The sequence below is a fragment of the Athene noctua genome, chromosome 1, assembly GCF_965140245.1.
Source record: "Athene noctua chromosome 1, bAthNoc1.hap1.1, whole genome shotgun sequence".
In the NCBI taxonomy this organism is placed as follows: Eukaryota; Metazoa; Chordata; class Aves; order Strigiformes; family Strigidae; genus Athene; species Athene noctua.
The window spans coordinates 21306167-21318640 of record NC_134037.1 but is presented as its reverse complement, the minus strand read 5'-3'; the positions used below and the strand labels follow the sequence as shown (position 1 = coordinate 21318640).

Genomic DNA, 12474 nt, shown 5'->3' with positions numbered 1-12474 from the left:
TAAATTACATACCTAGAGGGGAATAACCATATGCATGCACTCAAAAATAAAAATTTTAAGAAGCATTCACAATGCATCATCTGTTCCCAAGATAGTACAGCTGCCATGCTTTTAGTAGCAGAACCACAAATTCTGCATGAACTTTGAAGATGCTATACTTCTACCACCACAGAAGGGAAGTAAAACTAATCTTGTGGAGGAACAGAGATCAAGAAGAGGGGGGGTGGGAGTGGTAATGAGTCACCTAAAGCAGAGTGTAGGAAGTTGACAAGAAAAGAAAACAAAAACTTAAATTATTTATTAGTTTTATACATGATTGAAATCCTGTGTTAGCCTTTTCTACTGGAGATGGGAATCAGATTTAAGATTTTACAGCACCTCCCCATATGTAAATATGTAAGTAATGAATAATATAGAAAACTTTTTTTCCTGCTGTTATTCCTACTGTGGAAACTGTAGCTAGTGCACATGTAACTAGAAAACAAACATCACCTACTCCATTATCAGAAGACCAGTCCTTTTTTACTGTGCACACTGTGGGATTAGAGACGTGGAAACATGACTGTGTACTGCTGCACAGGTGTCCACACTCATTCTTAGATTACATCACTACTTTGGCTAGACATTCTGGGCTTAGATTTCCTTTACTGACCTGAAATGTAAGGGTATTTATTTTTGCCTCAAAGTTGGATCTTTGCAGTCACACTTCAGCAGCAGTTACTGCCCTTTCCCAATTAGTTATCATTCTTAGTCTACCATTAAAGCAAAACATGGAAGACTCTTTCATTTCACTTGAAAATTAAACAAGAACAAGCAAAGAGGAAAAAAAAAAAAAAAATCAGTGGATTAGTTTAAATTGTCTAAAGGGAGGGTATGGAAAAGACTGACTCTGAGGTGCACAGCAACATGATGACAGGCAGTGAATATATGTTGCAACATGGGAAAATTCAGAGTAGACATTAGGAACAAAATACACAGTGAGGGTAGTTAGACACTGGAGCAGGATGCTCACATATGTTGTGGAATTCATCAACGGTGAAAATACTCAAAACTCAGTTGGACGAGGCTCCTAAACAACCTCATCTATTGAATCTACTTTGAGAAGGGTGCTGGAATAGATGATCTCCAAAGGTCCCTTCAGATCTACATTAGTCTGGGATCCTATGAAACTCTTGCAATGTAAACTGAGCTGGTCATGCAATGTGCACAATTATTATCATCAGCAGAGCTGTACAGACTGTCATGACAGCTCCTTTTGATGGCAGCTGACATAACAGATTCCCATCTATATCTCCAACACAGTCAATTACACACCCACTGGATGAGTACACCTTACCTCTAAGTGTGCTTGTTTGAATACAGTGATTTGAGCAGAAACATATTGCCGATGTATCTATCCTTAATGTTGCTTATTTCAGAGAGGTGACTCTGCTATTGAAAGCTTAACATCCCTTTACACTCTTAGTTGAATCTGTGCCACAGAATTAAGTAATTTGTTAATCTACAACAGAAAGTAGCAGATTCCAGAACTGCTAGCAATTCTGATATCTAGTAAGTCTACAAATAAAATTGGCAATTAACAGACTCATGCTAGTCTGCATTGCCCTTAAAGACAAAGGTGTAGATACATCTCCCTAATAAGACACAGAAAGGATATTCATCAGGGAAGAGAAAAAGGAATAGAAAATAGGTTAAAACAATTATAAAGGCTTGAATATTGATAGCAATAAAGAATTACTGAAGAGTTTGAAAAAGTCCATGTGAAGGCTCCAGAGACTTATTCCAATACATTTTTAAAGACCAAATTTATAACAATATGAAGAATGCCTTGCTATATCCATCTAAAATAACAGCAAATTAATACTGCTTATCTGTGGACAAATGAAAATGAAAGGAATAGCGTATCACCTGTCATGAACTGGCTACCAGTTTGTAAGAACACCTGTGAAAATGATTCACATAAGAAAGGCCTGAGTTTGGAACCAGTCGCGCACCTTTGTGAATCAAGTTTTGTTGAGCACACTGTGGGCCAAGGACAAAAATCCTGTTAATACGCAGGAGCCCGCCAAATCACCTGATAAAGATACAGCAAAATATGCTTGAGAGGAGAATCAAAAAGCTGAGACACATTAATGGAAAGGAATTCTGACGGTTTCCTAGAACAAGCTTGAACGTCCAGGGAAAGCCATGCAGTATTAAGGCTAGGAAAATCCAATCCTGACAAGAAAGTTTAAGATCAATCTAAGGAAAAGAATAAGGCAAACGAGAAAAAATAAAAAAAAGTTGTCCTAAACTGTGGGAAAAACGTTTAAATTCTACATTAACATCAGATATTATTCTCAATGGGTAGGCAAAGGAAAAACAAGAAAATACCACCAACCAAATCTCAACTCACAGGAAGCTTGTAGGATGTTCCCAGAAGTTCACAGGTTAGGTAAGCAACTGTGTAGTCTGGTTTCCATGAGGCAAGAAAGAAAAGTAACAAGGAACATGACCAAGCTGTTTTACTATTTTTTAGCAGAAACAAGCACAGCTAAACATCAGGGACAAGTCAACCTGAGGAAAAAAACCTGCCACAAACTGTAAAAAAACAAAGGCAGACTTGAGCAGACTTCATCAAACTCCTGCTCCAAAAACACCCAGATGTACTCTTCAAGAGAAACCCTGTCCCTCAAAAGTTATTCCTGTCAGGCACACATGCTTAACAGATCCTACTGCATACATAGTAATTATGGTCAAAAGAATAACAAGCTCACGCTGAATTAAGATACAGCTTTGACTCTGTATAAACTCATTGCTCCCTTGTCTTAGAAGCAGGTTCTGAAATGCATCACATGTAAAGGAAAAGGACAACTGCAAATCGACTGCAAAAATAGATATTTATTTGTGCAATGTAAAGGGTATGCAAAAACCTAGAATACAAGCTCGATGAACAGCAGTATAAAGATAAAGCAGAAGAAACAGCAATCCTTGTGCCAGAATACAGGAAAGACTAACTGGAGGCTGGGTATCATGTCCATGACTACACCAAACTCAGTGTGATGTTGGACAAATATCACCTTCTACCCTACCTTGACAATTTAGACCACCTGAAGGATAGAACAGAGCCTACAGAGAGAAGGGACCTTGACAAGAGCAAGAGGTGATCCCAGGGGAACACAATGACAAACCTCGAAAAAATAAAGCAGGTTGATTTAAAATAAGTGCATTATGGATTTGTAATGCACTGAATCTCTGCACTTCATAAGTTCTGAAACTTTTCCTTCTCTGTCTTTTGAAATACCAGCCAGATAGACAAAGCTGCTTTTTTAATTACACTGTTACTATTTAAGGCATTAATAGACAAAGAAGAAAGGATAGGTACTTCCTTCAATACATATTTTGTCTTCCTGACACATTGCACGAGCTTGGTATCAGCAAACAAGGAAACACACACTGACCCCAACAGTGAATATTTGTATTACACTTAATACAATCAAAAGATTTTCTGCAACCCATGTATCATTTTAAATTCATAGAATCAGTCTGTACTAACAAGCAGTGAACTTGCAATACAAAATGTGAAAGACACAGTATTCAGCTTGCAGTCCCCAAATCTGACTTTAAAGTTATTTGATCATCTGCCTATGCTGAAAACCAGAAATAGTATACTGATACTTGGGGGGGGGGGGGGGGGGGCAGGGAAAAGAGGAAGGCTTCACTGATGCCTCATTCTGGAGGCAAAATACAAGTTCCTCACCCCTCCTAAAGAAGCTCCAGGCTGCTGATGTCATGAATATTATTTTTGCCTTCTGGCATAATTCCAATTTTCAAGTAGGCACACTTTGATTTTTACTTAGGTAAGGCAGCCCTGTTTCTCCCATCACAGTAGGAGACCCTCTATCACTGACTGTAATAAGCTGCAGTGACTCTACCCGTGAAGAGGCTGGCAGCACACATGCCCAGGTGACCTTCAGTGATCTCAGACAGCTGCTTTCTCCAAGTCTTTCACAGCACAAGAATTCTTGCCACTGATGTAGTTAGTGCACTGACCCTATTCCAAAGACTGACAGATTCTGTAAACCCTCACAGCAGCAAAGGCAACCCTCACACAAAGCCTTGCATAGCATAATCATCTTTAGAAATCCCATTCATTTATCATAAGACATAATGGTAACAATCACCTTTTAACAGTTCCTTCAAGTTCATGTAACTTTATCTTCATATTGTTGTTAGTCTGTACCATACCTAACATGAGCAAGATCCTGCTAATTGCTTAAGGGTCCTAAAAGAAATAGTTTCCACCTTTTCCACTTCATGTATTATGGATATCTCTGGGGGATTAGTTAAGAGAGTTTTGCCACTTATCTACTTGTTTTTCCCCTAGTAAAATTTTAAACCTAACAGTATGTTAAATTGAAGTTTCACGAGAAGTCCTCCCAACCGAAATGCCACCCTCAAGAAGGGTCATGAAGAAAGAGGTGAATAGTGAGAGAACGAACACTCAGCCTAGATTAAAATACACAGGACTGGCACTCATGAGGCAAGTAAACTTAGAAAAGAAAGAGGACTGAAACAAAAACTAGGAGTTTCATTATGATATTATCATGCAGTTTCTTGAACTGACTCCATTTTCAGAATAAATCCTCCAAAAACATCTCTAAAGCTGTATCAAAATTATCATCTACATTCTGTTCAGGCCATTGTCTCTCATACATCAGACTACAAAAGGTTTCCCAGGGAAGAGAACTCCGCTGCCAGTAGGAGCTATAGGTTCCGCACCTGCTCCACTCCCATCCTGGAACACGACTGAACCTGACAGGTTGCCCTGGGCGCTGCACAAGTGACATATGTCTTCCTAAGAAGTTCCCTTCCCCCCCTCCTTCTAATAAAACTACAGCTGCTTTCTACTCCACCAAAGGTAGGTCAATTGAGCTATTCTCAATACATACTGATACTATACTTATACACACATTGTACAAGACCTGAGACCAATCTATTTCAGTTGGTGTTTTGCACTGCTTTAAGATTCTTATTCTAAGAAGTCAAATATGGCTTTAGTGGAATTAAATTTCACCTTAGTCATGCAAACAGGCAAGAAAGTCCTAAAAATTAATAGCCCCTGTTCAGATTCATAAAACCTGTTAACTGACAATATAATATGGGCCACGTATTGCTTATTCAAGATGAACAGAACCACAATGCAGTACACAATCTCTGACAAAGTATTAATGCACTGTTTTTTTTAAGCCTGCTTCAGCCAGATCTCATCTGGAGTTGCCCTTGTGTAGTACAGCCCTGCAGTCAGCCAGCAGGCTTACGACTGTCCTTCCCTCCTGCTCATTGCATTTCTCCTTTGCAAGTCTATGTACTTTTGACATGTAACATGTAGTATCTGACGTGCTGAAAATCAGCTCACTATTGCGGTACTCCCAAAATCCATTGAACGTGCCAAACACGCACTTCATAAGTATCACTCTGGCACAAGCAATGTTACTCCTTCCTCCTCCCATGATGCTGGCTAGCTTCTGCATGTTTTTAAACAAGCAAGATGTAGGATGTCCCCACAACAATCACAGTTGGCATTGCAACTCAGCCAAATACCTACCCTGAAAAGCACCCCTCTACACAGCTCATTTCCAAGGACATAAGCATCATCCAATCAACCTTAAAAACCAAGGCAAATACAGTATTCCCAGACATTCAACAGTGCTTATACACCTACTCAAAACATCACTGTTTAAACACTCAGAACAGGATGGGGAAAATTGTGAAACCCCGAAAATGGAAGCCTATTCAACACAGGGTAAGCATACTGCACACTCCAGGTTTGATAGTAAACATAGGTCAGCTCTACACCAGACAAGCAAAAAACCATGTAATTTCACCAATAAAAAGTAGCACTTAGCAATAATCCTGGGACCCCATCTACCACATTCTCATAACTTGGGAAACTGGTGAAGTCTACCAAGGTTCCTTTTAGAAGAACAACTTTCCAGTATTGAAATGTTCCATAGCTACTGCTGTTGCCCCATATTCATCATCATGAGCCATAGACAGCTTACTCAGTCCTCAATTCAAGCAGCATGTCATATTTTCACTCACCACCCACTCTGTAATTTTCTCATTTTCACTACACTTGGATGACCAGAGCAACTATGGTGGGATATTGCCTTTAAAAAACCAAAGATAGTCACAAAAAGAATCACACACCCTAAAATTCACACATATTTCATATGTCTGTACAATGTTTATATAGCTCACAGACACCATAAAGGGACAAAAAAACACTCCAGAAAACTACAGGCGTTCATATAACCCCAAAAACTTAAAACAGCAGCTGTCTAGTAAAACAGAGGGAATTAATGAGGTCAAAAAATTAACTGATTGTGCAGAAAACTGAATTCATCATTAACTTTAATCTTGTTTTGCTGTTAGATGTTTAGCTTCCCCCCACTACCCCAGAAAAAAAACAAACAACAAAACCACAAACAAACATTACCCAAAAATATTTCTCACTGTTTCTTGGTAAAACTTTTCATACAGTAGTTACACATGCAATTATATAGTTATACGATTACACATACAATTATACATGGTTATATAAGGGTTCAGGAATTGTATCTTTAATTTCCATTCTCATGTGTCAGAACTGAGAGTGATGTGGTTCTTCTAAGACTTCCCTGTTCCACTAAGCCTATTTTTGATGAAAACTATATTCAAAAAAGAGAAATATGTGGGTTTTCCATTATTCTAAGTTATCTAAGTTACTTATGCCAATACATCAAAACACATTTAGCACATAAAAATAAAGAGAAATTATGCAGAAATAATTTTAAGTCAGTTGGTAGATAGCACCCTAGGAGGAGGGATCAACTTTATGTTCTTATAAACCTGGCCACACCGGACAAAGGTCATATCTGCACAATTACATTCTCCCTGGCAGTGGCCAAAGACACATTCTTATTTACTACTGGAGCCACATGTAGCTTCTTGAGTCAGCAATCCCTCGTGTAGCTTCTAGATATCATGGTTGTGTGACATACAACTTCTATGCAAAACAAGAGTAAGAAGCTCCCTCTGTCTTTTTAAATAATTCAAAATTTCAAACCTCAAATTTGAAATAAGCATGTCATAGAGCTGAAGTAAAGATCGGAAATAACAAAAAAAAAAAAAAACCAACAAAACCCAAACGTAAGAAACAACAAAAATTCTTCAAACTGGGCTGGAAAAACTCATCTGAAGAGATGCTTTTAGGCACAGTGCTTCTGACACACACTGCAAAGAAGCAGTAGTTGTGATGATGTAGCTAGCCATTATTGTCTATCAAGGCAGAAGAAGCCAGGCTTAAAAAGAATAATAATCTTATTAGACCTGGAAATGCAAGTTGGAAGAACCAGACCAATTTTAGATTTAAGTGCCTCCACCAGAGCCTTTTTCAGAAAGTTCAGAGATGCAATTTGTTTTAAAGCCACACTGGCAGTTACAGGAGATCAGAAATAGAACCTTCATCTCTACGCTCCTTTTCCAATGTGGCCATAAACTATGTTTTCTTTCCCCACCTTCTCCCTAAATTAATCTCTATATTTCTCTATAATTCTCTCCAAATAAATCTCTACAGTATTAACTGTAATTACCTTTGATTAAAGCTATGTTTAGTCCTTTTGCTTTATCCTCCCACCAGATAGCCCTGTAATACACTTTGGAGAAGTAGAGATCCCTAAGAGATGTATGATTTGGAGCAGTGGCGGGGCTACAGGCCCATGGAGGTCCCAGACTTACTATATATGAGACGTACTAGAAAGAAGCTATGAATTTTACTAAGTAGAGAATATATATTCTAGTCTGCAGAAGAGATATGTTTTATTAATTTTGAAGTACAAGTTACAGTCATCTCTAGCTAATCAAAAAATGATAGCATATTATCAGACTTCAGTAGATTCAACATTTAGTACAGGTGAGTGTTACACACTAGGTCCTATAAAAGAGGAAAACCAAACAAATATACAATTTGCTAAGGAGATCTATTGTTATAGTCAGGATTACAGAGCACACCACCCAGTAGCCAGGACATCCATACCAGTTACAAAGAACCTACAAATACTACTTACCACGGGCACTTTGGTAAAGGTGCCTTAAAAAGTAAGTCTATGGGTACACATTTATACTACTACATCTACTGTAGAATGGAAACATTGCTCTCTGAGCTGCTAAAGAAACACAGCGCCTCCTGTTACCACTCTATTGGCAACAACGATAAGCCAGCTGTTGTCAAAGAGAACACAAAACAGCTGAGTAAAACCCTTATTGTGGAAAAGAATCACAAATTATGGTCCCTCTCACCCATACAGCTACCCAGATGTTTATTTTCCCAGAACTTATAAAAACTTTATTAAACACAAGACTGGCGATCCTCTACAAAGATGAACAATAAGTTCCTAAGTTAGACAGTCCCATTTCCTTATAATATTAATATGATGGACAGATTTGTCTAATGGGACAAATGCGGTCATGGAACCCACAGCAAAAGATCCCACAACCGTCAAGCACCTTTACAGTTGGATATAACCAACTAAAATTTGCAACTTACTAGAAAGTTTCATACCCTCTCCTCAGAAAAGCATTTTTACTTTTTTGGAGGTCTTTTAAATTTCTGAAATGAAAGAAACAACTGCAAGAATCTTTTTGAGGCTGACGGTATTCTCCTACTACCCCAGAGTCAAAGGCTCCTCCAGAGGTGGGCCAGGGTCTGGTGACAGGGCAGGAGCCCTGCCAGACAGGCTGTGCACAGCCACGAGGGAGACAACCTCTGCCCCTGCACCCACAATGGCCCATCTGCCCTGGAAACAGCAAGTTTTGGAGCAGGGATCAACTTCTACACCATGATAAGCCACCTTTAAAATCCCCAAAGTGACGGGCAGGTGTCAAGAACCGCCACAAGACAGTGGTGCCACCGGCAGCGGCTCAGGGGGGCGAGGGGACGCTGGCCTCCCCCTGAGCGGGCCCCACAGCCCCCCCAGCACTCCCCTACCCTGCTACACACCCCCAATCCCACAGCCATCACCTCCCCAGAGGCAGGACACCGGCACCTGCCAGCCCTCCTTCGGCCTGCCTCCCTCCACACCCACCTGGAACTCCAGCCCGTAGATCACGGGCGCATCGTCCTCCATCGCGGCCCCAGCGCCCGGCACACCCGCTGCCCACCGGCCTTTCTGGCCCTCGACGCTGCCCGTCGCTCGCCGCTTCCGGGAGGTGTGCTCGCGCATGCGCACCGCCGCGCGTCCCGGCCCACGGCGCAGGCGCAGTGGGGAGCGGCGCTCGGCGCGGTTGCGGAGAGGGGGTGTCGCCGCCGCGGCGCGGAGGTGAGGGGAGGGGAGCGACGGGGAGGCGAGGCGAGGGCAGGGCGGCCTGCGTGGTTCTGCTGCTGGCTGAGGGGCGCCCGGGCAGGGGCTGAGGCGGCCTCGGGGCCCTGGCCTTGAGGGAGGGCGGCGGCGCCCCCCCCCGCGGGCTGCGCCAGGCGGAGGCAGGAGGGAGGCCGCGCCCACGCCCGCCGCGGCGCTGCCAGGGCCGGGGGTGCCCCGCGGTGCTGCCGGAGGCAGAGCCGGTCCCCGGGAGCCCGCGGCTGCGGGGCGGGCGGCGGCCGAGGACGGAAGCGCTGCCGCTCCGCAGCGTGTGCGGCTGTCGCAGGGCGCTCCGCCGCCGGCCCCGGGCTCCGCAGCCTGCACCGGTGGCAGCCGTAAACGCGTTCTTTCCTTTTCTTAAATGTGGACTGAGCTAGATTCTGCGAGCAGAAAAGCAAGCATCGTTTTGTCTCTGTTGAGGGGGAGGGGTTCCCTCTTTTATCCCAATGTTTTTGCGACTTGCTAAAAGGATAAAGAGAAAACTTTTTCAGAATTGATTTATTCTGTGACATATGTTAAATGAAAGATGTCAACTTGTGAAACTACTATATTTTTAAAGCAAAAATTTTAATATTTCTGTGATAATTAAGAGTTTCGGGGTGACACCAGGACAGTACCTTAGTAATAAAACTAATACTTGTTTTGGTGGGGATTTTTGCCTCTTCAGCTGCCATGGAGGATAATGAAACTAAAGATAAGGATGCAAAGAGCACCTCGGATGAAGATGACAGTGGAGACATAGTTCAACAGAAAACGCGTGAGGAAATTCTCTTCCATGAGGAAACCATTGATCTTGGTGGAGATGAATTTGAGTCTGAAGGAAATGAAACTGTATCAGAAGATTCAAATAACTTTGTAGATAAACTTAATGAACAAATGATGGAGAGTGTAATTATTTCTGATTCTCCAAACAACAGTGAAGATGACACAGGTGAACTTGGTTGTCTCCAGGAGATTGTAGAGCAAATGGAAGCTAAAGATAATCAAAAAACACAAGATGAAATGGATAAAGAAGAGTTTTTAAGTAATGGAAGTGAAACTGAACACGAAGAAACCCCCAAAGATGTTTCTGAGATTGGAACAGATGATCAGGAAGAATCAATTCAGGAAGCAGTGAAGGAGGAACCAAAGTTGGGAAACAATGTTCAGGTTGAAACAAAACCTAATAATACTGATGAAAGCAAACCTGAGGACGAGACATTGTTACCTAGTACCAGCAAATCATCTTCTGAGGCTGAGCCTATTCCTGTGTGTACCATCTTCAGCCAAGCAAACAATGTTAATACCCAACCACAGTTGTTCCTACCCGATGGTTTTGAGCCTCAGATGGTAAAATCTCCCAGTTTTAGTAGTATAATTGAGACTCCAGTGAAGTCAAATCCGCAGGTGGTTCAACCAAGTCCGAGTCTAAGCAAGTTCTTTGGCGATACTGTTAACACTAATACTTTAGCTTCTGATTTTTTTGATTCATTTACCACATCCAATTTTATTTCTGTTAGTAATCCCAATGCAAGCTCTTCAGTTCCAGAACAAATGTCTTCTCTTTCTAATGGTGGAGATAGTTCTTGTGCTTCACCTAACCCTGCTTTCTCTGTGCGAAATGGGAGACCTGAAGCAGGTGGTCCTCCATCATCTGTAGAAATAACTCAGTCCCCCCAGCCGTTCTCACAAATCCAAGCTGTTTTTGCTGGGAGCGATGACCCATTTGCCACAGCCTTAAATATGAGTGAACTAGATAGAAGAAATGATGCTTGGCTTCCTAGTGAGGAAACCAGAAATGTTCTCATTTCAGTTGCCACACAACAGTACAGCACGGTGTTTATAGATAAAGAGAATCTCACCATGCCTGGATTAAAATTTGATAATATCCAGGTAAGAGTCTATTATTGTATCTTAGTGTATGACTATATTTTAGAAATATTATGTAAGAGCTGTCCAATTATCTATATATCATAGTGCTTCATATTGTTGCTGATGGTCACTTTATGTGTATTACTTCAATCCTTAGAAAATTTAATGTTGCTGCCTACTTATACATGAAGGAGCTAAAACCACATTTGATTTATTCATAGTGAAATTTGCTGGGCCCGTTGAAAGCCAGTGTTGACAGGTTCTATAGAATCCAAAGCTGGTTGTATTTTTAAGTAGTTTGTTTCTGGTCCTCATAGTTAGTAAGATAATACTCGCATTTGGAATATATATGAAATTAATGTGCTGTACTACAAAGTCTGAAAGCAGACAGCTTTCATTGCTTCTGGAATTCATTGTTACAACCAAGTGGGAAGTAACATTTTTCATTGATGTTCACAGTGCTCTCAATAATGTTAACACTGACTGAAATGACATCATTTGTATCTTCCTGAAGCAGTGGAAAGATATGACCTCCAAGAAAGACTGAGAGCTGGAGCAAGCTACTGGGAATGGATAATCACAAAATTAAAGGGAAATCTCCATATGAGATCATGAAGGAAAAAACATAGTGAAAAATAATTTCTTTGTCTTCTATCAAAGTTCCCAATTGGTGAGAAGGCATAAAAAGTTTTTTTGGAATTTTGGAATTTCACTGGGCTCTGTTCAGTATTTCTCAGGGAGCAATTTTATCCTGGCTGCACAGGGCAAGGCTAACTATTGTAATGGATTGGTTTTTGAAACAGGCTAGCCCTACTTTTTTGTATCTATGTCTCTGGATAATAGAATTGTCTAGAGATTTTGTGTTGATGGTTTGGATGCTTTAATCCTTAATTGTAGCATAACAAAGATTATCAGTCAATAGTCAAATACAAGCAGAGAGCAGTCTCCAGTAATCTCCCAATCCGCAGAAACTGTCAGAAAAGCTTCTATAGTGAATCAGGTCCAGATCTGTAGCTGAATTATCTGACAAATCTCATAGAATGTTTTGGGTTGGAAGGGACCTTAAAGATCATCTGGTTTCAACTCCCTGCCATGGGCAGGGACACCTTCCACTAGACCAGGTTGCTCAATGCCCTATCTCGCCTGGCCTTGGAAGGGGGCAGCCACAACTTCTCTGGGCAACCCGTTCTAGTCTCACCACCCTCAGTAAAGAATTTCTTCTTTAATATAACTTCTAATCTTA

General features: G+C 41.2%; 2 protein-coding genes across 4 annotated transcripts in view; one reads left to right on the top strand and one right to left on the bottom strand.

Moving 5' to 3' along the window:
- Positions 1 to 9215, bottom strand: part of EIPR1 (EARP complex and GARP complex interacting protein 1) — a 96962-nt gene extending 87747 nt beyond the window's left edge. The window contains exon 1 of one of the 2 annotated variants that reach the window (XM_074895684.1): positions 9108 to 9215. In XM_074895684.1, coding sequence (XP_074751785.1) covers positions 9108 to 9149 — 42 coding nt within the window. In that variant the 5' untranslated portion in view covers positions 9150 to 9215. The remainder of the gene's footprint in view (positions 1 to 9107) is intronic. The other variant, XM_074895685.1, reaches the window with a different exon arrangement.
- Positions 9216 to 9254: 39 nt separating this feature from the next.
- TRAPPC12 (trafficking protein particle complex subunit 12) overlaps positions 9255 to 12474 on the top strand; it is a 55077-nt gene continuing 51857 nt past the window's right edge. For both annotated transcript variants that reach the window (XM_074895683.1, XM_074895682.1), the window contains exons 1-2: positions 9255 to 9341; positions 10048 to 11252. In XM_074895683.1, the coding sequence (XP_074751784.1) occupies positions 10053 to 11252 (1200 nt within the window). In that variant the 5' untranslated portion in view covers positions 9255 to 9341; positions 10048 to 10052. The remainder of the gene's footprint in view (positions 9342 to 10047; positions 11253 to 12474) is intronic.